Below are 25624 nucleotides of genomic sequence, written 5' to 3'. Positions count from 1 at the left end.
AAAGGTGTTAGTGGCTGAAAATCGATACAATAGTGGTAGAGAGCAGACTATGTCTCGTGATTAACTTAATGTCCTAAAGGGGAAACAGTGACTCACGCCCTCCATCATTTTGTAATGGGCTTCAAATGTCACATCTTGCCTATCTATCAATCTTTTTTGGTGCATCTGACTCATCCTGACAGTATTACTGCGGTCCTCCAACTGCATGGCATTCGCTCATAGGCCTTTCGCATTCTTAGCTTAACCAGGTCCTTTCCTCACGATCGTTGAGTGGTCCCCTCTTGCCTCTTTCCTACTAAGTCGTTGTCATCTCCTTGCACTTACAGCCCATTTCATTGTGGTCAACCGCCTTTCACATCTTAGCCCTTATCGACTGGATTTTGAGCTTCTTTCAGCTTTTTGATTATTAATGCACTGGATTATTGATGCAACTGGGTATTTCACCGCGCTCTTGAATTCACCTCTGAACTTGGACTGAGTCACCACATAAATAATTGTATTTGTGCAGCAATTTAAGTTCCGTAGCATGAATCCAAATTGTTCAAAAATATAAAAGGAATCATAATTGAAGTGATGTGCGATATTAAAGAAATACAAAACATTCACAAACCACAGAAGTATGAAGCTACCAGATATGGTGAACAGTAAAATCACAGATTTCCTTCTACTCTCCATCTCTGGATCTCTCTGTTTCTCGCCCTTACTCTGACTTCTCAGTCCTTTGCGGACTCGATTGGCCTTCAAAATATGTCGAACTGTAAGGGCATTGAGCAACAAAATTAAAGTGAAAGGGATCAGTGGGGTTAAAACCTTGTCAATCATCTTAAATCCAATCCACCCAAAGTCAGTAAAATATCTTGGCTTATTAGAACAGTACCACGGTACATTGTTGATTATCATTTTAGGTTCAAATCTAAAGTAAAAGGGAACATTTTTTAAAAAGAGCAGAATTGAGGTTGTTGCTAGAACCATAGCTGAAGTTTGTTTGTTGCAATATTTAATTTTCAACTTTTGGCAACAAATAGCGACAAACCGATCAAAGGAGAAATTGACAGTAAACCATACCGAACAATCTATGGCTGCACGGTGTAGGACATAGATGACGCTACATACAGGGGTGATGTCCAGGACATGCATGAGTAAATAATAACCGCTCGTCCGGTAATAGTAATAACGGAAACGCCTCAGTATAATCTCCGTGATAATGACCAGTAGATCTGCTGATGCCATGGCCACCAGGTAGCGAGTTGTGCAGGTGGAAAGGCCACACTTTCCCCGCGATAGGATCACAATCGCCACTGCATTAACTGTAAGAAAGAGACCGTCAATATGCTGGAAGTTACTGATCAAAATATCTCCGTGCCTGAGCACAGGCAGTAAGAACTGAAGTTTAGCGCCAAACAATTCTGGTTTGCGGTCGCTTCAATTGTTAAGAACTTTCAACCATAACCTCAATCCGCTTCCAATATACCCCCTTCCAAGTTAAAGAGATGGGGAAAGGGACAGAGCAGCTTCTTAATATTTTAGTGGCACTTCCAGCTTCAGATAGCACTTTGGTGCGCAAATGTTCCCATTTAGGTGCCACCGATGGCACAATGATGCCTGGGAACAATAATCAAGCCGCACCCATAATGGGATGTCAGAAAATGGAAAATGAATTGAAAAACCCAGGACTCCCGGTTTGCAACCCCTGCAGTTAAAACCGATTCGATCCCCACAATCTGCTCAGGGGGCTGTCTGGGATTCGAATGTTCTAGGTCCTGACCCATACACTGGTAAGGTTATGTCAAGAGATTTCTATTCCTAGTGGCGTAACCGAAAATGTGCACTATCTTTCTTCTTGCCATATTCAACACGATTTGCGATTGGAATTTTAAGCGTCAGCGGCGTACAAGGGAGCAAATGTGATTAAGCAGCGGGAATTTTTTTCATTGATGAAACCCGTTTTCTCTTGCAAATGCTGCAGCAGCGGGTGGGTTAAAGAAAGAACACTCTGTTCAAACACGATGGTTCTGCATCGCGGCATCAATATTCCGGTGCGACTGCAATTCCATTAAGAAAATGTTTGAGAGAGTAATGGTGTGATGGATATTCTTTAAAAATTACATTTTACGTGTAAACATTTCACGTTACTTTGGTTTTACTTTATCATATGTGTATTAAAGATGCTGCTGACACCAGTTTAGTCAGATAATGAAATTAACTAAATATGCGGCGTGGTTGCAGGGAAGTTTGTGGAAGAAAGTTTTGTGCTTTTTGTTCGGTCTTAAAGATCGTTCATTTTATTGTGCACTGTTAATCTGTGAAATATGGATGAGCTTGAAGGATTAGTTTGCATTCCCTTCTATGCATTGCGAAGGAACGTTTCCAAGATTACTATCAGCAGGCATGGCTGGAATGTAGGTGAAATCATAGCCCTGTGCAGTGTGTGCTACCAAGCACTCTGAGATGGACACACAATTCAACCGTACTGATACCGCATTTAATGCCCCTCATTTTCTTACTTTGACTGACTGTTCCCATCACCCCTCCTACCCACACTGTGAACTCTACCCCCTCCCCATTTCTCCCCTTCATGCCTCCGACCTCAACATCTGAATCCCCTGGATACCTCTCCCAGTTCTCCACGCCCCCGATTCCACAGCACATTCCGCCTGACCTTTGACTCACCAATACATTTCTCGGGCCTCCATGTAATCTGCCGTTCTCCTGCTTGCTCCTCAGCGCCATAGAGTTCAAAAAAGGGAAACTGCTAACGTTAAATACAACTGCACAAATCCGACTTTTGTGCTCCAGACTTAAACAATAGTGAACCAGATGCCACAAAATTCTACGGAGGAATATAAGATTTAGGAGCAGGAGAGGCCATTCGGTCCTTCAAGCCTTGTCCGCCATTCAGCAACATCATGGCAGGTCTGAATGAGATCTTAACTGGACCTCCACGTCTGTCTTCAATGAGTCTTCGCTATCTTATCCATAAAAAGATCTATCAAACTCAGCCTTGAATGGATGTTAACATAGCCACCACTACTTTCTGGGGAAGTGAATTCCAGAGGATAACGCCCCCGTGAGCGGAAAGATGTTTCTTCATTTTAATCTTAGAATGGAGAGTGAAAAGTTCTTTTACCACCACCCCCACACCCACCTCCCAACTTTCCCGCCACAAAAATAAACATGCTCTTGGTATTCACTCTGAAAAATTATGCCTGGATCTTTTATATTTCAATAAGTTCACCTCTCATTCTTCGGAAATTGAATAGTTACAGTCCCAACATGATAAAAGCCTTCATCATAATATAAGCCCTTAATACCAAGAATGAGTCGAGTGAACCTTCTCTAAATTGCTTCTAACACATTTATAAGTTTTCTTTTCAAATGGGTAGTACAAATCTGTGCACAGCGTTCCAAATGTGATTTCGCCAAGGCTCTGTACAGATGCAGATAAACGTCCCAATTTTAAAAGATTTTGGAAGTTATAAAAAATGCCTCTATTATCTCCGCAGCCATTTCTTCTTCATGTAAATCTGAATTTATCTGAAAGGAAGGACGGTAATTAAGAAGAGTTTTGTCAGAATTTAATGGCCCCGTTCGGGCAGAGACCTCAGGGACGGGGCCGTAAAATGCAGGGAGCCATTCTAAACTCCACTGATTTCGGCTGCGATAGTAAAATCCCACTCGCGTGCTGTCATTGTATGCAAATGCTTTATAAGTAAGAACCCGACAAAGTCCAGTATGAGGCTCGACACTCTGCGAAGATGCCGCTGGTCTTATCTCTATATCTCTGTCTACAGTTGGGAAATTAACGTCTGGCATCCCACCCAGTATTGTCACTACCCATGCCATATTGCCAGTTCTTTTGAGCTCCATAAACCCTTCAGCCCCGTATTAATTTTGGAGGTAGGCAGCATCCGCTTTTGAAAGTAGGGGATGAGACCTATTCCCTGGATTGGGGACCTCGTTTTATTCTCTCCGCCCTGCATGAAATGAAACATCGCCGCAGAACTGGTTCACTCGCTGGAGGAGAACTACCCCGCAGCACCTCCCTTCCCCCGAACCCTCTACCGCTCCCCCACTCCCCCACCACCCTATCCACACTCATCTGCCCCGCACCCTGCGGAATGTGCATCACTGCACTTAAAACTGGGCAGCCCGAACTTTGACCACTCGAGGGGCAATAGATCTCCCCGAATTCAAAGCACGTCCCAGGAAAAAAGGACTCCCCGAACTCGGATAACTCACAGTGATAATTGTTCCTCTGTACCCTGTTCTCTCCCGGGTAGAGAACATAGGCCTTGTACTAATGAAAATCCCCTTGCTTTGAGTCCATCCCTGGGTAGGGATCTTTGGGATGTGGATGGGTGTAGGCGTGTTTCAGACACATATGATTGTACAGCCTACTCGAGACTGCTCCCGTAGAACCATGGAAACGTTACAGCACAGAAGAGGCCATTCGGCCCATCTTGTCCATGCAACACACCTACAACTTGTGGATTTGAAATTCCACAGACCGTGGAGAAAACCATACATCCAGGTTTACTGTTAACAATCCATCACAAGACTGTCTACACCCTGTAAATATTCCGAATTAATGTTTGCAGCAAATATCCAATACTGAGGTAATCTGATCAAAACAGACAATTAAGAAATAACTCAACTGATCAGATAGCACCTGTGGAAAGATAAACAGAGATAACATCTCATAACTAGAGTAATTAGAGATGGACAGCGACAGAGTCAGGAAAAAGAATAAGGGAAGAAAATAGGATAACAGGAGGCCTGTTTTCTGGTGGAGGGCAGGAGTGACTCAATCACTAACGGCATGATGGTGCCACTCTAAGAAGGGAACTGCAGAAGCAGACGATGGGTTCTGACCAGGTGTAAATGCTTACAGCAGAGTCACAGAATGGGAGGGTGGTATTGGGGTGCCATGAAAAATCTGGCCATGAGGCGAATGGTCCAGTCCATACGGGAACGTGAAAGAGAAAGTTTGTTAATCCCAATGGTCAGCTCCAATCTATAACTTGTGCACCATTAGGGGCTTCCCGCTCCAAACATCAGCCCACTCCCGCTCCTCTCCCAGAGACTCTGGTGCACCATCCAAAATTACCAGCACATGCCATCTAATAAGTTTATAGCCCTGGTCGTAATCAGAAACTTATGATCAGCGATGCGTCCAGCAAATAGTAGAAAAACAAAGCGTTGATGTTCCTCAGTGAGCTTAAATGTGGCATAGTTTAAGGGGCCGAGAATTGAAAGGGCAGAGTGCGAGGGGATATTGAATTAAAATGAGAAGCAACAATCGTTCAGAACCGTGAGTACAGGTAAATGAACTGTTCAGTAAAAAGATCACTTAGTTTGCATTTCCTCATTGCCAAAGTACAGCGAGTGCAATGTGGTCTGACAATAAACGAACGAAATTCGAAGAAGTACAGGAAAATTGCTGTTTCACCTGAATGGAGTGTTTGTGGCTCTCGACAGTGCAAAGGAATGATTTGGACAGGGGTTACATCTACTGTGCTTGGACAGGAAGGTGCTGAGGGGAACGGGACCAGAGCTGGGTGATGAGAGGGTGAACCAGTTCATAGCAAGTTACTGGGGGGACAAGTGGCAAGGGAGAGATGTGTTCGTTGAAGATTTTTGCTGCACATGGTAACATGTTGGATGAAGATATGTTGACTGTCGAAACGGCTGAACTGGGAGGCGAGAACAAAGGAAATCCTGACGTGGTTCTGGCAGGGAGGACAGGGGTTAAAAACGTGTCCTTGGGAACTGGAACGGACATGGCCGAGGACCTTGATAACCAGAGTGCAAGGAATGATCGCCCGATGGGGAGGACGTGGTGGGGGCTCGGAAACAATCAAACAAATCTGCAAAGGTCAAAGAGTTCCCGTGGTTAAAAAGAATCACAAACTATATAAATTAGGAGGTTAAGAATGCTTTGGGAATTCAATCAAAACACTGGACCCATGGCAAGGTGAAATAAAAACAGTGAGGAAACATACAATATACCCAGAACTTTGTTTATACCACACTTAAATACTTGCATAATTCTCATCTTCATCTTTGAAAATAGATATCGGGGCGCTGGAGAAGTTGACATTATTTTTTTCTTCTTCTCAGGGTAGTATCAGAACTGAAGGGTTAGAAGCAGCAGAAAACGTAGAACAGGTTACAATTTTTTGTTCACCATGCCGGAGGTGGCTGAGGGGTGGCGCGACAGATTCCATTCAAGTTGCAAAGGGGATTGGACAATGAAACACAAAACACATTTTCCAATTGTGAGCACATTTAAATATTGAGTTCATCAACATAAAATATTCACTGATAAATCTGAGAAGTAATTAAAGGGAGGCTTCTTTGCTGAGAATGTTGTGCAAATGAATATATTGTTACCAAATGGAATAGACGAGGTCAACGCCATTTAAGTGCATGAAAGAGAGACGGTGAAAGGTTATGCTGAAAGGGATGGATGGGTCGAGATGGGAGAGGCTCCAATAGAGCATAAAGAGAGACAAATAAAACAGCTGGACTGAATAGCCACAATACCCATGTAATTATGTACCACAAATCCTCTGCAATTCTCCATAATGTGAGTATGAATTAATCACAGTCACCAGATCCTTCATAATACTGCAAGCTTTTTAATTAACTGAGGAAAATCCAAAGTGGCCAGTTACCTGCCTGTCGGTCTGCTCGTAGTGGTGAGCGAAGTGCTGGAAGGTGTCATCAACAATAATATCAAATGGCACTTGAACAGAAATACCCTGCTCAGCCATTTTCAGTTTTGGCTCTCCCAGGCCCATTGGCTCCTTTTTGTACATCTTTGGCCAAAGCGCTGAATCCTAGATGTGAAGTGAGAGCGAATGTCCATCACATCAAGGCGGCATTTGACTGAGTTTGATTCAATGAGCCCAGAAAAAGCTAAAATAAAGGGGAATCAGGCAATATTTTTCATTGGCCGGAGAACTACCCAACAACATGGAAAATTATTGTGTGTTTTGGAGGCCAATCATCTCAGCCTCATGACACCACTGCAGGAGTTCCTCCAGGTAGCGTACTAGGCCCAATCGTTTTCAGCTACTTCATCAATGACCTGCCCCCATCATAAGATCAGAAGTGGGGATTCTCGCTGATGTTTGCACAATGTTCAGCACCATGTGCAACTCCTCAGACATTGAAGCAGTCCAAATCTGCATGAAGCAAGCTCTGGACAACGTTTGGGTTTAGGCTGATAATTTGCAAGCAACATTAGCACAACAAAAGTGCCAGGCAATACCCATCTTCAGAAGAGGAATTCTAACCATTTCCCCATGACTTTAAATGACATTATTACCCTTGAATGCCCCACTACCAATATTCTGGGGTTACCATTGAACGTAAATTGATCTGGATCAGCCATATACATATTGTGGCTACAAGAATAGTTCTGAGACTGGAAATTTTGAGGCGAGTAGCAAACTTCCTGATTCCCCAAGTTCTCTTCAACATCTACAAGGCACAAGTCAAGAGTGCAATGGTTACTTTACACTTGTCTGGATTAGTCTGGCTGTAAATCGCAAGAAGTTCAACAGAATCCAGGACAAAGCTGACTGTTTGCCCAGCACTCAATTCATTAAGTTAAATATTCCCTCTCTCCACCACCAACACTCATTAGTGCACTGTATAAAATATGCACTTCAAAAATTCATGTAGCCTTCTTCAACAGCCTATTGCAAATTGGCGACCGCTACCACCTAGAAGGACAGAGGTAGCAGATGCATAAGAACATCACCACTTCAAATTCTTCCCCAAGACAAAAAACATTGTGACTGTTAATTATATTGCCCTTCACCCACTGTTGCTGGATTAAAAACCCTTGAGCTGCGTTTATAACAGCAATGTAGGTGTCCTGGCACAAAGTGGACGGCAGCAGTTGAAGTAGCCTGCTGACTGCCACTTTTGCAAGGGCAATTAGGGGAGGGCAATAACGTGGGTCTTTTCCAGCAATGCGAACATTCCGTGTAATAATGAAGATAATGTGTTTTCGGAAGACATTTCTAAACGTATAAGATGGGTTCTCATTCTCTTATTGAGACCTAATATCTAAGTAAAGTTGAAACAATAGGTCCTAATAAGCGATATGCCCCACGTTAACTAAAAAGCTTCAGAGAGAAATGGAAGGGATAATCATGAATGCCTCCTCCTTGCGAATAGAAAAATTTAAAAATGAACAACATAAGTGCTCCAGAAATTTGTCTTCCATCTACAAAATGCAAGTTAGGATTGTGCTTTTTGTTCCCCAATAGACTGGATAAGTGCAACTTGAACACTTGCAGATCAGCACAAACTAAGGGAGACAGGCTGCTTCAATACACAAAAAATGCTGGAAAATCTCAGCGTATCTGACAGCATCTGTGGAGAGAAAGACAAAGTTAACGTTTCGAGTCCGTAAGACTCTTCTTCAGATCTCTGACCTGCTGAGCTTTTCCTGCATTTTTCGTTTTTGTTTCAGGTTTCCAGCATCCGCAGTATCTTACGTTAATTAAACAGCCTGTTTGTTTGATACCCCTTCCACCACACTCAAAATTAATTCGCTTCACAGCCAGCTCACGTTGTCGGCAGTATGAACCATCTGGGAGAAGCATGTCAGTGATTTACTAAGTCACCTTTGAAGGCACCTTCCAAACTCACTACCTGTACAATGGTAGCCTTTATATAGGAATGGATACGTTGTTACATAGCCCCTGTATGTTCCCCTCCCGACCAAGGAACATCTTAAATTTGAACTAATTAATACCACCATTTGTTTCACTATTTCTGGGCCAGAAAACTGTAACTACGTCCCTAACAACATTATTTGTGCACGTATATTACATGGATTGGAGCGTTTCAATATTGTAGCTCACCACCAACTTCTTAATTATAATAAGGAATAACCAAGAAATACTGGCGATTTCAGCGATGCTCACGTTACATAAATGAGAAAAAAAAATTACAGTGGCAGGAGCTCCCAGTAATTAATGGTCAACTGTATCGGGTATTCGGCCTCAGTTAGTGGCCTACACTCAGTCGCATTCTACAGGTAATGTTCGCCCCTTGGTCAGAGGGGCAGATGTTGCATTTCGGTTAGTGAGCACACAAAGTAAATTCTATAGGGACATATGCTCCCAATAGTACATGGCCACTGGTGTCCGCTGTTCCATTCCAGTTAGTGACCAACACTGATCATAATTATACAGTAACACATAATCCCAGTAATACCTTAACTATAATTTGCTTGCACATTTGTTCAACATTATCACATTTCCATTAAAGGAAATGCGATGACAATTCATCGAGACTGTGTGTTAGAAAGTAATTTTATTATCAATTGAGGTACTGTGATAAAACAGCATACATAATTTTGGGTATTTGCCAGCTAAAAATGATTTCAGTCCAGTGTCTGTAAAATTCTCACTGCTCTTTCTGTATGTAACATTAATTTGTCATATATCAAACCAGAGATCAACTCACATAAATTCTTAAACAACTTCGAAGGACATAGTCGCTTACCAGGAACACCAATAACAGCAAGAGCCGTGTAATATATTTTCCTGAAATCATTAAATGCTTCAGACATTTCCTGTGCGAATTGATCTGTTCAGTCCCGTTGCAGTGAATCACTCCAAATTAAGTGCTGAAGTGATACATTCTCTGAGCTTTTAACTTATACCCTACGGGAACTCCACTGAGACACTGAGGTTGCAACATTCTTCATTGTTTTCAACTTCAACACATAAATTATGACATCAATTGTCATCATTATGATCAATCAGTCCATGTTGCAACAGAGTACGTTTATTTCTGAGATTAGCTGAGAAAGCATTAAAAAGCACCAAATAATAGATAGCTCTCGTTATAATAATTAACAAATTAAAAAGGGGTGCTATATTCTCTGAGCAATGAACTTGCCCACTCATACGCCATCTCTAGATCGCATAATGATGTATTGATGTCATCAATGCTGCCGTAGCAATTCAGCAGAAAAAAATTCTAAAGGTTAGCGTGTCCCTCTCTACAGCACTATGGGATCAGCCTGCCTCCATTAACAGTGAAGGTTCACTTATAAGATAAAGCGAGTTATTTGTGCATACGCATTGCAGGATTAAATCAATGTGCCATATGAATTTAAGTCAACGCCATATACTAATACAGAATCCGAATATAATATGACACTACAACCTTCTATCATACTTTAAAGTAAAAGAAAAGCTAAAGTAAGATACATGGTTCAGCCTATACAATCCCTCTAACTGATACAATCACTCTAACATATATATTTGTCCTCACTGAAACTTACCCTACAACTAATAACGTCCAGCCAACATACAAAGCCCCTTCCACCTGGCACAGACCTTCTGTCCATAGTATCCCCCTGAATAGCACAACGCCACAAGCAAGCCAAAATAATAGATCCCCACCAATTATACTGTACGTAGATTAGAGCAGCACCTCGAATTTGTGCAGCTCTTCAAACTAGAACCATAGAACACCACAGCACAGAAAACAGGCCATTCGGCCCTTCTAGTCTGTGCCGAAATATTATTCCGCTAGTCCCATTGGCCTGCACCTAGTCCATAATCCTCCAGATCACTCCCATCCATGTATCTATCCAATTATTCTTAAAATGTAAGAGTGAGCCCGCATTTACTACGTCAGATGGTAGCTCGTTCCACACTCTCCCCACTCTCTGAGTGAAGAAGTTCCCCCTAATGTTCCCCCTAAACCTTTTCCCTTTCACCCTAAAGCCATGTCCTCTTGTGTTTATCTCTCCTAATCTAAGTGGAAAGAGCCCACTCACATCTATTTTGTCTAAACCCCTCATAACTTTGTAAACTTCTATCAAATCTCCCCTAATTCGTCTATGCTCCAAGGAATAATGTCCTAACCTGTTTAATCTTTCCCTGTAACTCAACTCCTTAAGACCTGCCAACATCCTAGAAAATCTTCTCTACACTCTCTCAATCTTACTGATATCATTCCTGTAGTTAGGCGACCAGAACTGCACACAATATTCCAAAGTTGGCCTCACCAATGTCTTATACAACCTCACCATAACATCCCAACTCCTATACTCAATAATTTGATTTATGAAGGCCAGTATGCCAAAAGCTTTCTTAACAACCTTGTCTACCTGTGACGCCACTTTCAGGGAATTATGTATCTGAACTCCCAGATCCCTTTGTTCCCCCGCACTCCTCAGTACCTTACCATTTACTGTGTGTGTTCTACTTTGGTTTGACCTTCCAAAATGTAACAGCTCACACTTTTCCGCATTAAATTCCATCTGCCATTTTCTGGCCCATTTTTGCAGTTGGTCCAGATCTCGTTGCAAGCTTTGAAAGCCTTTCTCGCTGTCCACAACGCCTCCAATCTTAGTGACATCATCAAACTTGCTGATCCAATTCACCACATTATCATCCAAATCATTGATATAGACAACAAACAACAATGGTCCCAGCACAGATCCCTGAGGCACACCACTAGTCACAGACCTCCAGTCTGAGAAACAATCATCCATTGCCACTCTCTGTCTTCTCCCACACAGCCAATTTCGAATCCAGTTTACAACCTCTCCATGGATACCAAGTGTCTGAACCTTCTGAAATAATCTCCCATGTGGGACCTTGTCAAAGGCCTTACTAAAGTCCATGTAGACAACATCCACAGTCTTCATCTACTTTCTTGGTAACCTCCTCGAAAAACTCTACAAGGTTCTTTAAACACGACCTACCACGCACAAAGCCATGCTGACTATCCTTAATCGGCCCTTGCCTGTCCAAATAATTATATATCCGATCTCTCAGAACACCTTCCAATAATTTACCTACTACTGATGTCAGGCTCACTGGCCTGTAATTACCTGGTTTACTTTTGGAGCCTTTTTTAAACAACGGAACAATATGAGCTACCCTCCAATCCTCTGGCACCTCACCTGTGGCTAAGGACATTTTAAATATTTCTGCCAGGGCCCCTGCAATTTCTACACTAGTCTCCCTCAAGGTCCGAGGGAAATATCATGTCAGGCCCGAGGGATTTATCTACCTTTATTCGCTGTAAGGCAGCAACCACCTCCTCCTCTTTAATCTATATGTTCCATGACACTACTGCTTGTTTCCCTTCCTTCCTTATACACTGTGTGAGGCTCCACACATAGACGACCACTCTGATCTTCAAGGGGACCAATTGTGTCCCTTACTATCCATTTACTCTTAATGTACTTGTAGAAACCCTTAGGGTTTACCTTCACATTATCTGCTAAAGCAACCTCATGTCTTATAATAATAATTAATTAATATAATAACTAATAGTATTTTTTTTTGAAACTCTTCCGAAAATCTCCTCTAATTCTTCTACCAATTTTTTTTGCACTCGGAACCCATGGCTATTTGCCTCTCTGCTAAGGTAAATAAGTTTGTTCACTCCCACTCTAAATAGGAACCTCATAATTGTATACACTTAAATCTCATTTAGGCTCAAACTTTTCCGTTCCAAACAACACAACCCCAGCCTATTCAACCTTCCTTCATAGCTAAAACAAAAACAGAATTACCTGGAAAAACTCAGCACAGAGTTCTGTTGAAGGGTCATTAGGACTCGAAACGTCAACTCTTTCTTCTCCGCCGATGCTGCCAGACCTGCTGAGTTTTTCCAGGTAATTCTGTTTTTGTTTTGGCTTTCCAGCATCCGCAGTTTTTTTTTTATTCCTTCATAGCTAACCTTTTCCATACCTGGTAAACATTCACTTAAATGTGCTTTCTATGTTCTCTGGTGTGATCCCATTTGTCCTATAATGCAGTGACCAGAACTGAACACCGTTCGCTCGCTGCGATCCAGAGATATTAGCCCACGGAAGTTATAACTGCTGAAGAGCCCAAATGGAATTGTCTTACATGTAAATATTCAATTCCATATATCGTTAAGTTAAAGTAAAATGATTTGTTTACAAATGCGTTCCTGTATTTATATGATGTACATGAATTAAAAACTCGCTTAATTTTATGATATCCATTCGATGAAAAAATCATTAAAGCAAACTATTATCTATATTGATTAATTGTATACTGTAACTAATTAAATGTATAATTAAAGGTTATTTAGAGATGAAAATATAGATGATGTACTACAACTGTAGGATATGGGAGTTTTTTGAGAAGCTTTGATCCCGGACAACAACACATGCAGTAAGTATATGCATATCGAGACGTTTGAGCTGGAGTTCGAGGTGTAGACATTGCGGGTCATCAGGGATTTGTAGTTTTTTTTCTGGAGACTATTCTAGGCCGCAGCTACAACGCATATGTTCAGAACGGGACACAGGTCTGACGATTGATCAGTGAGAGGAGGGTGTGACTTTAGGTCAGGGCGATTGTTTTTCATAATTCGTCATGGGATGGGAAAAAGAAGGCCCGCATATATTACCCATCCCTGATTCCACTTGAGAAGGCCGTGATGATTCCCCTTCACGAACTGCTCCAATCCACCTGGTATCAGTGTCCCAAAGCGTTTCTTTTTTGTTTTTTTTTTCTTTCTCTAGCCGTTTGATAACAGTGGGTCAGTTGCTACTTTATTTCTGAGAGCAGTTAACACTCAACCTGCAGCAACCTGGAATGACATTTAGGCCAAACGGAGTGAGGATGACAGGCTTCCCCCACGGAAGAACAGTGATTCAATTTGTTCTTGATGGCAAACGGGTAGTTTGATGATTGTTATTCAAGAGGCTAGCATTTGTATTACAGATTTGCTAATTGGTTAACTTTAAATTACCACGGCTGCCGTGGTGCTATTTCAGATCACGTGTCTGGAGCATTAGCCTTGGCCTTTCGATTACTATTCCAGTCGTTTTACAACTATGCTTTGGCAAGGGAAGATTCACGGATTTACATTGCTGCACGATAGCAGGCAAGATGGGATGGACAAATGGTGTAAATATTTCAGGAAAAAAATGGCTTTATGGATACATTAACATGCCTATTGTTTTTGATTTGCACAGCCGTAGAACATTACTCCAAACCAGAATTCTCACGTTCAAGGGGATGGTATCAAACCTTCCCACAACAAACACCGTTTTAAATTGTTCACCAACTCGCGATAGTAATCTATGACCATCTGCAGCTTCAAAAGCAAATTCCTGCGACTTCACATCTCTCCGAAATCAATGCAACCTTGGAAGCGTTGAATGCCCAGTGCAGATACCTGGGTAACAACAGTTGTCACATCACATGCCGTTAAGGACCGAGTAGTCGGTGCAAGTGAGAAGATTTGTGAAATGAAGCCAAAGGGAGGCTGTCTCCTTGCCTGTGACGGAAATGTGCTGCGGAGGGTGAATTGTCAAAAAAGGAAACGCAAAAAGAAAAGGAGGGTGTGATATAGCTGTTCAGACTGTGAATGCACTGGAAGCCGAAAAGCTCAGCTGGAAAAGCATCACACCTTAAATTTGAGTATCTAGGGTTCCAGTAGTCCCAGTATGGACGCTGAGATTTGCCTAAAGGTATTCAATCTCCATGAAACAATGAGAAGCCAGCGATTTACTTTGAATTATCCTGCTCCCTTAACGAAAATGATGAAGACATTTGTTACTTTGGGGGAAATAACATAAACTTTTTTTTGTTGTAATTGCTCCTAGATTTTCAGCTACCTGAAGTGTGAAAATTTCGTTCTGACTTGTCTCTTGCTTGGCCTCACACCATTGCTGTGGAGCAGTGTCGAAAACCAGTTTAGAATTCAAACTCATCCTTGCCGCCAGGGCAAAACTTCCTCTGCATGTTTAAATGTTCACACCGAACCCCATGTGGAACAGTCATGTACAGTAATGGATGCCTCAAATCCTTTTATAAGGACGCGGATGAGCACTTGGCAAGTCATAACATTCAAGGTTATGGGCCAATTGCTATTAAATGGGAATAGGTAGGTATGTCAGGTGTTTCTTACGTGTCAGTGCATACTCGATGTGCCGATTGGCCTCCTCTGCACTGTGATTCTGTGAGTCTGTGATGTGTATAGTGTTCCATGTGATAGAACATGTGCCAAAGACACTCTGAAGCTCAAGCCGAATGATGGGTCAAAATGGCAGCAGTGTGTCCATCAAGCTTCTTCATGGAGTGAGGACAAATCCTTTAATGAGGAGTAAGAGTGGTAGCAGAGAAGGATGAAAAAGGAAGAAAATTCTGTATTCCAGTTGCCTTTTAATTGTGGGACGTCCTGCCCCGTATTTCAAAAGATCTGCAGAATCAGATTGCTCACTGTTATCGAGGGTATAGCCCATGGGAGGCCTAAAATCAACATGTTTCTCAATCATGCATTAATTACTTGAAAAGTGGCAAGATGACAAGTGACAAGTGAAGCAACTTACCATTTATTGGCTTTTGACAGCGGTTATATCAAGGGTTATGCTCTATTTACTAAAGCGTGACATGCAATCAAGTGAAAAAATTCTCCTCATTTTCAAAAAGTGAATGATCACTAATTCTTTAATTTGTGTGCTGTTACGGCATTCCATTTGCTACTGTGAGTGGTGCTGTCAGCTTCTCTGTGAAGAGAGAAAAGAGTTAACAGAGGAAATGCTGGAAAACCTCAACAAGCCTGAAAGCACCTGTGGAGGGACCATTGTTAAGATTTTCAGGTCAATGATCTATCGCCAGAAATGGCATATTTATTTTGTGCTTGTGGGTTTTTGACGCAAGTCTGATTATCCACAACTCAATGTGCGAAATTAATTACTTGTTTCCATCAGGTTTCAAGATTGGGAGTAGGGTTTGGGGCTGTGTTGTAGCAAGGGGGCGGGGATGTGGGGGATGTGGTGGGGTGGGGAAATCCTCTCGTCACTTCCAAAATTGTGTGGAGTATAAAGCAAGATATTCCAACTGGCCAGATATAAATAACGTGAAGCAAATGTGGATTCACGTTATACAAGGTACAATACGTTACACAATATGCCATTTCTGGCGATAGATCATTGACCTGATCCCTCTAAGTACTGCTGCCTCCCATTGTCCTCACTATTAATGTGGTATGATAAGTTTTTTTTTCTGGCATTGTGTAGATGGATGGCAGGACATTAAAGCAAGGTTTTCCACACGGTAATAGTATGATCTCAGCAGAGAAATAGGCCATTTAGACAACTATCCAGTTCGCTTTTAAAAACGTGAATTGAATTTGTGTCTGCTCAGGCAGTGCATTCCAGATTTAAAACATTTGTTGCATAAAGACGTTTTTTTTTGTCATGTCGCCTATGGTTCTTTTGTTAATCACCTTAATGTTCTCGACTTTTTGCTGATGGGATCACTTTCTTCCCATTTACACTATCCAAATTGCTGATCACTTCGAACACGTCTAGCAAATTTCCACTAAAACTTTTCTTCTCCAAGTAGTGCAGTCCCAGCTTTGCCAACCTGTCTACTTAACTAAAGTCCTTGGAACCATTCTCGTAAATCATTTCTGCACTTTTTCATAAACATTCACATACTTCCCGTTGAATGAGCCAACAGTTTATGAAGGTCCGTAATTTGATTTTGGTCTCTGTGCTCCTATTTATAAAACCATGTATTCATTATAACTTATTAACTGCTCACTCAACCTGCCTTGCCACTTTAAATGACTTATGTGCATATACACCCAGGTCCCTGTACTCTTGCATTACCTTTCTAATTGTACCGTCTATTGTATGTCACATCTCCTCTTTCTTCTGACCAAAATGTATCACTTCACACTTCTGTACATTCAATTCCACCTTGCACGTGTCTGCTCATTCCACCAACTTGTAAATATCCTCCTAAAGCCTCTCACCATCCTTTGCACAGTATACAATAAATCCAAGCCTTGCAGCATCTTCAGATTAAGAAGTTCTGCCCCATACACCCGGGTATAGGTTCGGAATATCAATCAAGAAAAGTCTTTCCCCCTGTACATACCATCTCGCAGTCAGAAGTCAGTAATTTTGTCAGCAAATGATATTGTAATAGGCTTGAATTAAATAGTTAAAACGATGCATAATGAAATATCTAGCTGTGCTAAAGACTAATGATACAAAATACCACATGATTCGAAATAAAACACCTGCTAGCACCAGTATGTTTCCCTTAAAAACATAGTTTTACTGACGTTTTGGGACCTACTTGATTAAAGCATAGGAAATGAACTCAATAGTAGGTCTAGAAATGATATGTTAAACTCATTTGCTTAGATACTTTGCACCACAAAATTTCCCACTATGCCACTGGCCTGAAGATTTCAGGTGCAAAAATAACAGAAGACAAATGAACAGCTCTTTGTTGAATCAATGCTGACAGTAGATAACACTATTGAAAAGTCCTTCTATAACTCTTCTGATTCTGTGAGGTAGCTGATAGTATAATTGTTGAAAAGCAACCTGTTTCACCTTTGTTGATCAGGTTAATCTGCTTCAGTCATGAATTTTATTCAGTATGGCAACGTTAGATGCATTGAAACGGCTTAGCTGGGACAACTATTAATGGTAAAGGCAAAATCCTGCGGATGCTGAAAATCTGAAACAGAAACACAAACTGCTGGAAAAACTTAGCAGGGCTGACAGCACCTTTGGAGAGAAAGACAGAGTTAACGTTGCGAGTCCAGGTGACTCTTCTTCTGTGTTTCTCTCCAGAGGTTCTGTCAGACCTGCTGAGTTTTTCCAACAGATTTTGTTTTTGTTTCAGCTATTAATGGTGTTCAACTGTTCAACTACTGTTATGCAATGTAGTCATAACCTACAGAATTTACACTGTCATGTTGTTTCAGTGGCAACTTAATACCAGGTACAGAGAACTGAATTGGTGGTGGACTGAACATCTGAGAGAGTGAATCTTCCAATAAGCCTAAATAGGCTCAGAAATTCACACCTCTAGAGGAAGGTAATTCATGCACGTCACCCTTCTGGTAAACTCACGTCCTGTTGCGCTCTCGATTTGAAAATAAGTGTCTTTATGGTGCTGGGGTTAGTTCGTTGGCATGAAAGATTTGAAGGACTGAGTTGCGAGGCGGTGGTTTATTTGGGAAATATTATATACAACAGCAGGTTTCATGATGAGTGTTGACATTGACTTGATGACATAAAATTGTCCCGGCAACGTTACACAATTTCCCTCCTAATCAACAGGCAGGAGAGTTGCGGAGGAACAGATTCCGTGTTACAATGGTTAAATGATTTGTCAATTTAACAGTGTTTTTCAATATGATTAGCATGGTGTTGAACAAGGCTGGGATGGGTAGAGACAAAAGACCAAAACAAACGGAAAAGTGATAAGTAAATAAATATGGATATGTGTAATCAAAATAATAATAATAACAATGAGGAGAAAGACTTGGTAGATGATAGTCCAGTATCTTATTTTCCCAGCCGGTGACTGCATTATATGACAATGATATGAGATGGACTTTTTCAGCCTAGTTATGTAGGAACATACATGGGCGTCATGTGGCGCTGGAGTTCTTTGAAGACATTTGGTATATTTTGCTTAATAAATGAGAAATATGGCATTTAATCAGAATGGATATGGAAGCAACTACAATTAAGATATTTGGAAAATGTTGATTGGAAACAAAAACGGATGCAGGAAAGGCAGATCAAGGTCCGGGGGCAAACAGATATGGGTCAGAATTAGGAACCCCACAAGAGACAAGTAGGAAAACCAGACTGGAAGTTATTTCCCAATGCTGGCCAGTTATTAACAAGATAACAATAATTATAGGATAATGGAGGATAGTCTGCAGACAGTAAATATCGGGGAGCCATGCAAGAAATTGAAAGGTCCAAATGGAAAATTAGGATTGTAGCAGATAGGGGCGGGAAGGTAAAATCAGAAGCCAGAAATACAATATGAGTGGAACCGGAGACGGGGTGCCGAAAAAAATTGTATGGAGAAGCCGGGAAGGGCTTAAGACACGGAGGCATGGGGAGGTATGTTATAATGTTTTGTTATTTATGTTATATGCAACTTTAAATTAGGAATCAAGAGGACCCGAATACCCTAGGTCAACACATATATATAACTTGCTTGTAGAATTTGATCCGCCTTCGGCTATCATAAATTCAGTAGGAAATGAGCGAGGCCATTCCGCCCATCGAGGCCATGCCAGATTTCTGCAGACAAATCAATTTGGTTCCATTCTCCCGCTCAATCCCAGAAACATTGCATGTTTAGTTACCCCAAATATCATTGCAATTTCCGTCTGAAATTTATGTCGACTCTTCAAGCGCCGTTTTATTTTGCATCATTAGCACTCGCTGTGGAAAAAACAAATCAACTTCACATCCCACTGGCATCTCCTGCACGAAACTCTAAATCTGCATCCCTTAGTCCTTGTACCATATGCTAACATGAACAATGTTTTTCCTTTGTTTATCGTACCTACACCTCCAATAATCTTCGACGCCCCGATCGCATCTTCCCTCAACCCCCTTTGTTTGAAGCAGAACAATGCCAGCTCCTCCAACCTAACCTAGCTAACATGCCTCATCGCTGGAACTATTTAAGTTAATCTCCTCTGCACCATCTCAAGGACCATCAAATTCTTCCCAGTGATATTCAGAACTGGGCATAATGGTTGTGGCCATTAAGAGCATCATAAATATTAAGTAAAATTTCCCCTCATTTGTACTCAATGCATGAACTAGTGAAGTGCAAGATTCCATATATTTTGTGAATTGTTCTCTCAATCCATTCAAATCACTATACATAAACTCTCAATCCCTCTGCCCATGTACGCTGCTAAAAACATGTCATTTCCTCTTCCTTCCCTTTCAGCCAAAATGAATCATACATTTCACTGCATTAAATTTAATGGCCAATAACCTGTCTATTCGGTAAATATATCGATTTACTGTTGCAGACTATTGGTATAATCGTCACTCTTTGCCACAAACTTCAGGTTTGGCATCATCGGCAAATTTTGGAATCATATATTATGTTTCAATGAACAAGTTTATCTATAATCCTCTAATGTGAAAAACAACCATTTACAATAATTTGCAGTTTCTGTTTTAAGCATTAATTTAAAAATCCAAGCTGACACTTATCTTCCCATTCCAGGAGCTCAATTTTGTTAGCCAGCCTTTTATGTGAAGCTTTATCAAATGCTGTCTTAAAATCCATACAGGCAACATTCACGCAGTCTCATCATCAACCTTCTCCTTTGCTTCATCACAACATTCAGTTACATTAGTGAAGAACAATTTACCTATGACAATCCATGCTGGTTCTTCTGCATTAACTAAAATCTCCCCAAGTGCCTATTTATTTTTGCTGTCCCCTTTGATTTTTGGCTCGGCTTTTTCAGTCCCAATAACGACGAATGCTCGGATGTTTGCCTTTATTCTGGGCCATAAGAGCGCTGGAGCTTACAGGGAACCCAATTACGCTCTAATCCGGAAGTTGCTTTGCACCTGAACGTGCTCCAAAGGAGCCAGTGCTGATGGTTCTGCCTGGGCCTGTCAGCGCGATAACTTGCCCTGCAGCTACACGACGTTTTACTTGGATTTTTATAGGGTAGAGCTGACCAAATTACAGCTTGCGGCCCACATCTGGCCCACAGTGGCTTCTGATGTGAATCACGGCTGCTCCAGGAAAATAAGTAAATTAAACTATGTATCATCTTTAAAATGCAAAATAACTGACTATAAATAGGTGACTATATCGGTGCATTTCCTTGACTTCTATGTCTCTATTTATGGTGATAGGCAATCAACTAATAATATTCAATATAAGCCCACTGACTTCCCATCGGCTGCACTTCCTCGCATTCTACACTCTAAGTGTTTAATGTCATTTTCCCAGCTCCCTCTACTCTGTCACATCTGTTCTGTCGATGCAAACTTCCACAACACTGTTTCTGAGCTGTGTTCCTTTTTCCTCACTCAAGGATCTCCTCCTCTCCCTCCCCACTGTGGTTGACAGGGCCTTTGACCATGTTCGCCACACTTCTCACAGATCTGGTTTCACCACTTTAGTTCCCGCCCAGAACAACAGAAAGGTTCCCCATGTCTTCACCTTTCATCTTACTGGCCACTATGTTTAATTCTTAATCGTCCATGCTTTCCCCCACCTCCAGCGAGATGATACCAAATATATCTTCCCCTGGCCCTTTTTTTCAGCATTACTAACGGACATTTACCCCCAGGGAGTACTTGGTCCACTCTTCCTTTACCCCAACAACCAGTCCCCTTCCCACGTTACTTTTCCATGCAAACGTAGATGTAACACCTTCCATTTTACCTCAACTCTCCTCACCATACAAGGAAACCAAACATTTCTTCCATATGAAGCAGTGATTTACTTGTACTTGGTACAATCTAATCTCCCATATTTGCTGCTCACAATACAGTCTGCTCTACACTGAGGCCAAGAAATACAGATTGGGTAACCTCTTTGTGAAACACTTCCATTAGGTCCACATGTATGCGGCTGGGCTTTTACTGGCGTGACATTGTAATTGTCCACCTTGCCCTTACTCTGACACTTCTGTCCTCGGCCTACTGCTCCAGTGAAGCTCAATGTAAGCTAAAGGAACAGCACCTAATCTTGTAATTAACCAGTTTCTGCCTTCATAATTCAAAATTGAGGTCAACAAATTCAGACCATTTTATTTCCACCCATTTTCTTCCCTTTTCATTTTCTTGTTTCGGTGTTTCTCTTATTTTTGCTTTCACTCATGACATTTGCTCTGGTCACACCTTTCATTTCATTCTTTTCTTGCCCCATCTCCATGTCTTTGTGCCCTGGACGGTTAACATTTCTGTCACTCAACCTCTCTTGCCTTTCACCCAACTACTGACCTTACATTTGCCCTTGTTCCACCCACACCTTGCTGAGCACTGATTTCATCTCTAACTTTTCCCAGTTCAGATGAAAGTTCACAGGCCTGAGACATTAACTCTGTTTCTCTCTCTGCAGATGGATGCTTAACCTGCTGAGAATATCCAGAATTTTTAACTTTAATATCAGATTTCCTGTATTCTGCTTTTTGGCAAACAATAGATTTTCCCGTCTGATTTCCTTAGAATACTCTAATCCCCTTATGAGCCTAAGTGTCTAAATGAACCTTCCATCCCCAGCACACTCACAGAGTCCGACTCTATTTGAACCATCTAACCAGTGTTTCAGTTCTCTGATCCCAGAATGAAGGCCAAAATCATATAGGGAAGATTGGAAAATTCTGGCAAACCATTCCAGAATCTCCACTTCCACTTACTTTGCAACCTGGGATGTCAGCCCGCCAGACCAAGCGACTTAGTCACAATGAGCACAGCCAACTTTCCTATCAAGTTTCGCGGGAACCACTACCATCTGTCTTTCTGCTGATATTCTGTCAGCATCTCTGCGCTTAGTAAACACCAATGCAAAATATTAATTAAATATTCTAGTCTTGCCCTGCACCACACTCTATTTTTAACATGATCCACCCCACTTCATCTTACCTGTTACTATTTACATGTCGAAGTAATATACATGTATTTTTGGGGGTGTTGCCTTCTTATGTTAATTGCCCCTCTATATGCACATACATCCTTTGCCTGCTATATTTGCCTCTTCACTTCCCAACTTGATTTCTCAATTTTGGTCTGGTTCCCGCTTTTAAAAAAAATCACTTACCATTAAAATACGCCACTGCTCTTTTATTTCATGCCTTCTCTCTCCCAGCATCCAAAGAACCATTGCTTTGGTTCCCTTTCCATTCAACCTTCCTGGTGTACACCTAGCCTGTATCTTCTTAAAACCTAATCTATTGTTCCATAGATTATCCTGTCAGTCAGTAGTTCCATTTTACCTTGGCTGGGCCTCCTCTCACCTCATCATTAATATATAATCATTGACACCTTCCACACTGAGAGAGAATTGTATTTCTTCCTGAATTGAGTGAATTGTTTAGTCTGGAAAGTCTGCTCTAATGATATCACTAGCCTCATTCATCAGAGTCGTTTTGTTCGGACAAGATTACATTTTAAAGAGCAAATGAGGAGACTTTCAAGTTTCAGCCATTCATGTTTCTAATTGAAATATTCTGAAATATGCAGTATCTTAATATGTCTGCGCAATCTATACATCCCCACTCCAAGCACCTTTAAAGCTCCATCACGGAATTTACATAGCCTACCACTCCATTGGTTTACCAATGATCAAAACACTGCTAGGCCAGAGTTTATTAAATGATCGTCCGCCTACGTTTTACAAGCGGTTTATCGATGACCGACATCGTCCTGGTCCAGTAATGATTTTTCAGTAACGTACCACACACGCTGTCCCGTCATTATATTGCAATGTTTTTCCCCTACACTCTGACTCACGAGTTTTGTGACAAAGAGCTCCGACTGCACATTAACACTGTTGATATTTGTCAATGAGTCAATTACCTTCCGAACCCTGATGCACCAGTCGTAATACATGAATTCCATCCATATTGACCCCATTTGTGGCTTATCTATGAGACCTCAAAATCTAGTGCTTCCCCCGTGATGTTCGTCCATGTTGGCCTCAGTGGGAAAAAAAAACAACAGTTGTTGGCTGCATTGCCGGAGTACATTCACCAGACTCTGCTGCTGGTGAGAACTTTCATCTGAAGGATACCTTGGCCGATGTTGGGATTGGCAGGCCCAAATGAATTTACTCTGCACTTTGCTGGGCCCCACCTGAAGTGGGTTAGTAATCATTAGACCGGGAAATTCTCTTCCCACAGAATAACAGTTTATCCATTGATATGGTAAGGAGAATTAACATCCTTCTTATTTTAATATATCCATCTAAGCGTCCTATAACATTTACATTTGTTTCAGGGCATCAGAACCAAAGAACGTCTATTACCACAATGGCTGGAGTTCCGAATCGGAAGATAACTGTACGACCTCTTTCAGGAACAAGAAATGTCACAGGTAGGAAAAGTAAGAGGGAGTTAAAAAAAAATAGTTTCAGACATCAGTTTTATGAACACCAGCTCACAAAGGAAATACCAGCAATGAGGACACTGTGTTAACTATTAATTGCTTCATGGGATGCGAGCGTCACTGTTAAGAATACAATTTGTGATCATACTTATTTATCCTGGAAAAAAAGTGTCTTGCTCGGCGATTTCAGAGGACCTTATCCACAGTGCTGGGGATCTGCAGTCACATGTAGTGCTGGATGTTGTTTTTCCACAATCGAATATAATTTCATGACCACCATTCCCGAGGCTGGAGTTCAACCCTTAAGATAACGAGTTAACTGAATTTAAAGTCTACAAACTGCCGCAGCTGCAATTTGAACTCATGTTCCCAGAGCCGTGACCGGTGGATTGCGAGCTCAAAGAAATTATGGCCATGCTACTGTCTGCCCCCAAATGGCCAGGTTTTCTGTAGAATGGATATCTGTGGGGTAATTCCATTGTAGTTGGCAGCGGACAATTCTGTACCCTTGGGCGCAGTATAGGCGTTCCTGGGAATCAACATCAATACCCCTTACAAAAGGTTCGTGGACAGCAGACTTTTGCAGTCTGTCAACACTAATTATTTTCAATTGATCCATGAGGAATCTTTTGCGATATAATTTTCACGTTCCTTTTCATAATGTATTATGCTCTGCGATTCATAGCTCGCAATCGGTCCCGTTTACATTGACCATTTCTCAGTCAAGTTATGTGGGACTCAGGTGTTCAGCTGGACGTGGGCATAGCTAGAGAAGGAGACAGAACTACTAGGAAGTTGCAGATGGTGACAGCATCTGTCGATAGATAATAAAATAGGGCAGACCCTATTTACTTGTGCTCTGACTGATGGCATAATGTGGGCAACTCAACTCCCCCGGGCTTGAAAATTGGAAATGCAGATGCATCTCCAAGATATTCAATTAAATAATTTCAGGTAAATTTGACATTGATTTTCTTTTGAATATAAAATCACAATGGAGCACTACAGAACATGACTGCATTGCAAAGGAGAAACAAAGGAAAAAGTTCCATTCCGATTTAACTCCTACACCATAACCTCAATATTACATTCAATTCGATTTGTTTTCTCAGAGAGGGTCTCTGAAATCAGTAACATCCTGAAAAAGTGCAACGATTACCAAGTGTTCCAGTTGACTAAATTATACCGAGGTCGACTGGAACAGGCAAATGAGACAGGAGTTGATGGAGCCAGCTCATTGCTAACATATGAGAATCATTTCAATGGACAAGAACATCGGGTAAGCAACAGGGAAATATAAATAACTTGAATATTGCTGAAAAGAGAGAAATGCTGCCTTCGCTCTACGCTTGCACTCATCAGGACAAATGCAAGAATATCAAATTTCAAATGATCACACTGGCGACACATCTCTCTTTTCAGCAACATTGAAATAGGAAGAGTTCAGGAAACTTCAGAATGAATAATTGACATTGGATCTTAGAATTATAGAATTTTTTCCCGAACAGCAAAAAATGAAATAGACAGAAAGATAATACCAACTAATATGCACCTGAAATAACAATATAAACAGTGCAAATGACGATCAATCACATGAGAGTCTACACACTAACAGCTGAGAGTAATGCTTCTGCAATAACACTTAGTGCAAATTAAAATCTAGCAGATATAAACTTTCAATGCAAATTGGACGAGAATCAAAGATGGGAAACACGG

General features: G+C 41.4%; 1 protein-coding gene across 1 annotated transcript; it reads right to left on the bottom strand.

The window, feature by feature from the left end:
* Positions 1-366: 366 nt before the first annotated feature.
* LOC144671999 (putative G-protein coupled receptor 139) lies at positions 367-23437 on the bottom strand. The gene is made up of 3 exons (XM_078533934.1): positions 23315-23437; positions 21806-21936; positions 367-1363 (listed from the first exon to the last, which is right to left on the bottom strand). The coding sequence occupies exons 1-3, from the start codon at positions 23435-23437 to the stop codon at positions 367-369; spliced, it is 1251 nt and encodes a 416-aa protein (XP_078390060.1).
* Between the last annotated feature and the right edge of the window lie 2187 nt (positions 23438-25624).

This window comes from Cetorhinus maximus, chromosome 35 (assembly GCF_964194155.1).
Source record: "Cetorhinus maximus chromosome 35, sCetMax3.hap1.1, whole genome shotgun sequence".
Lineage (NCBI taxonomy): Eukaryota > Metazoa > Chordata > Chondrichthyes > Lamniformes > Cetorhinidae > Cetorhinus > Cetorhinus maximus.
The sequence above is the reverse complement of the archived record's forward strand: the minus strand, read 5'-3'. Positions and strand labels throughout refer to the sequence as shown.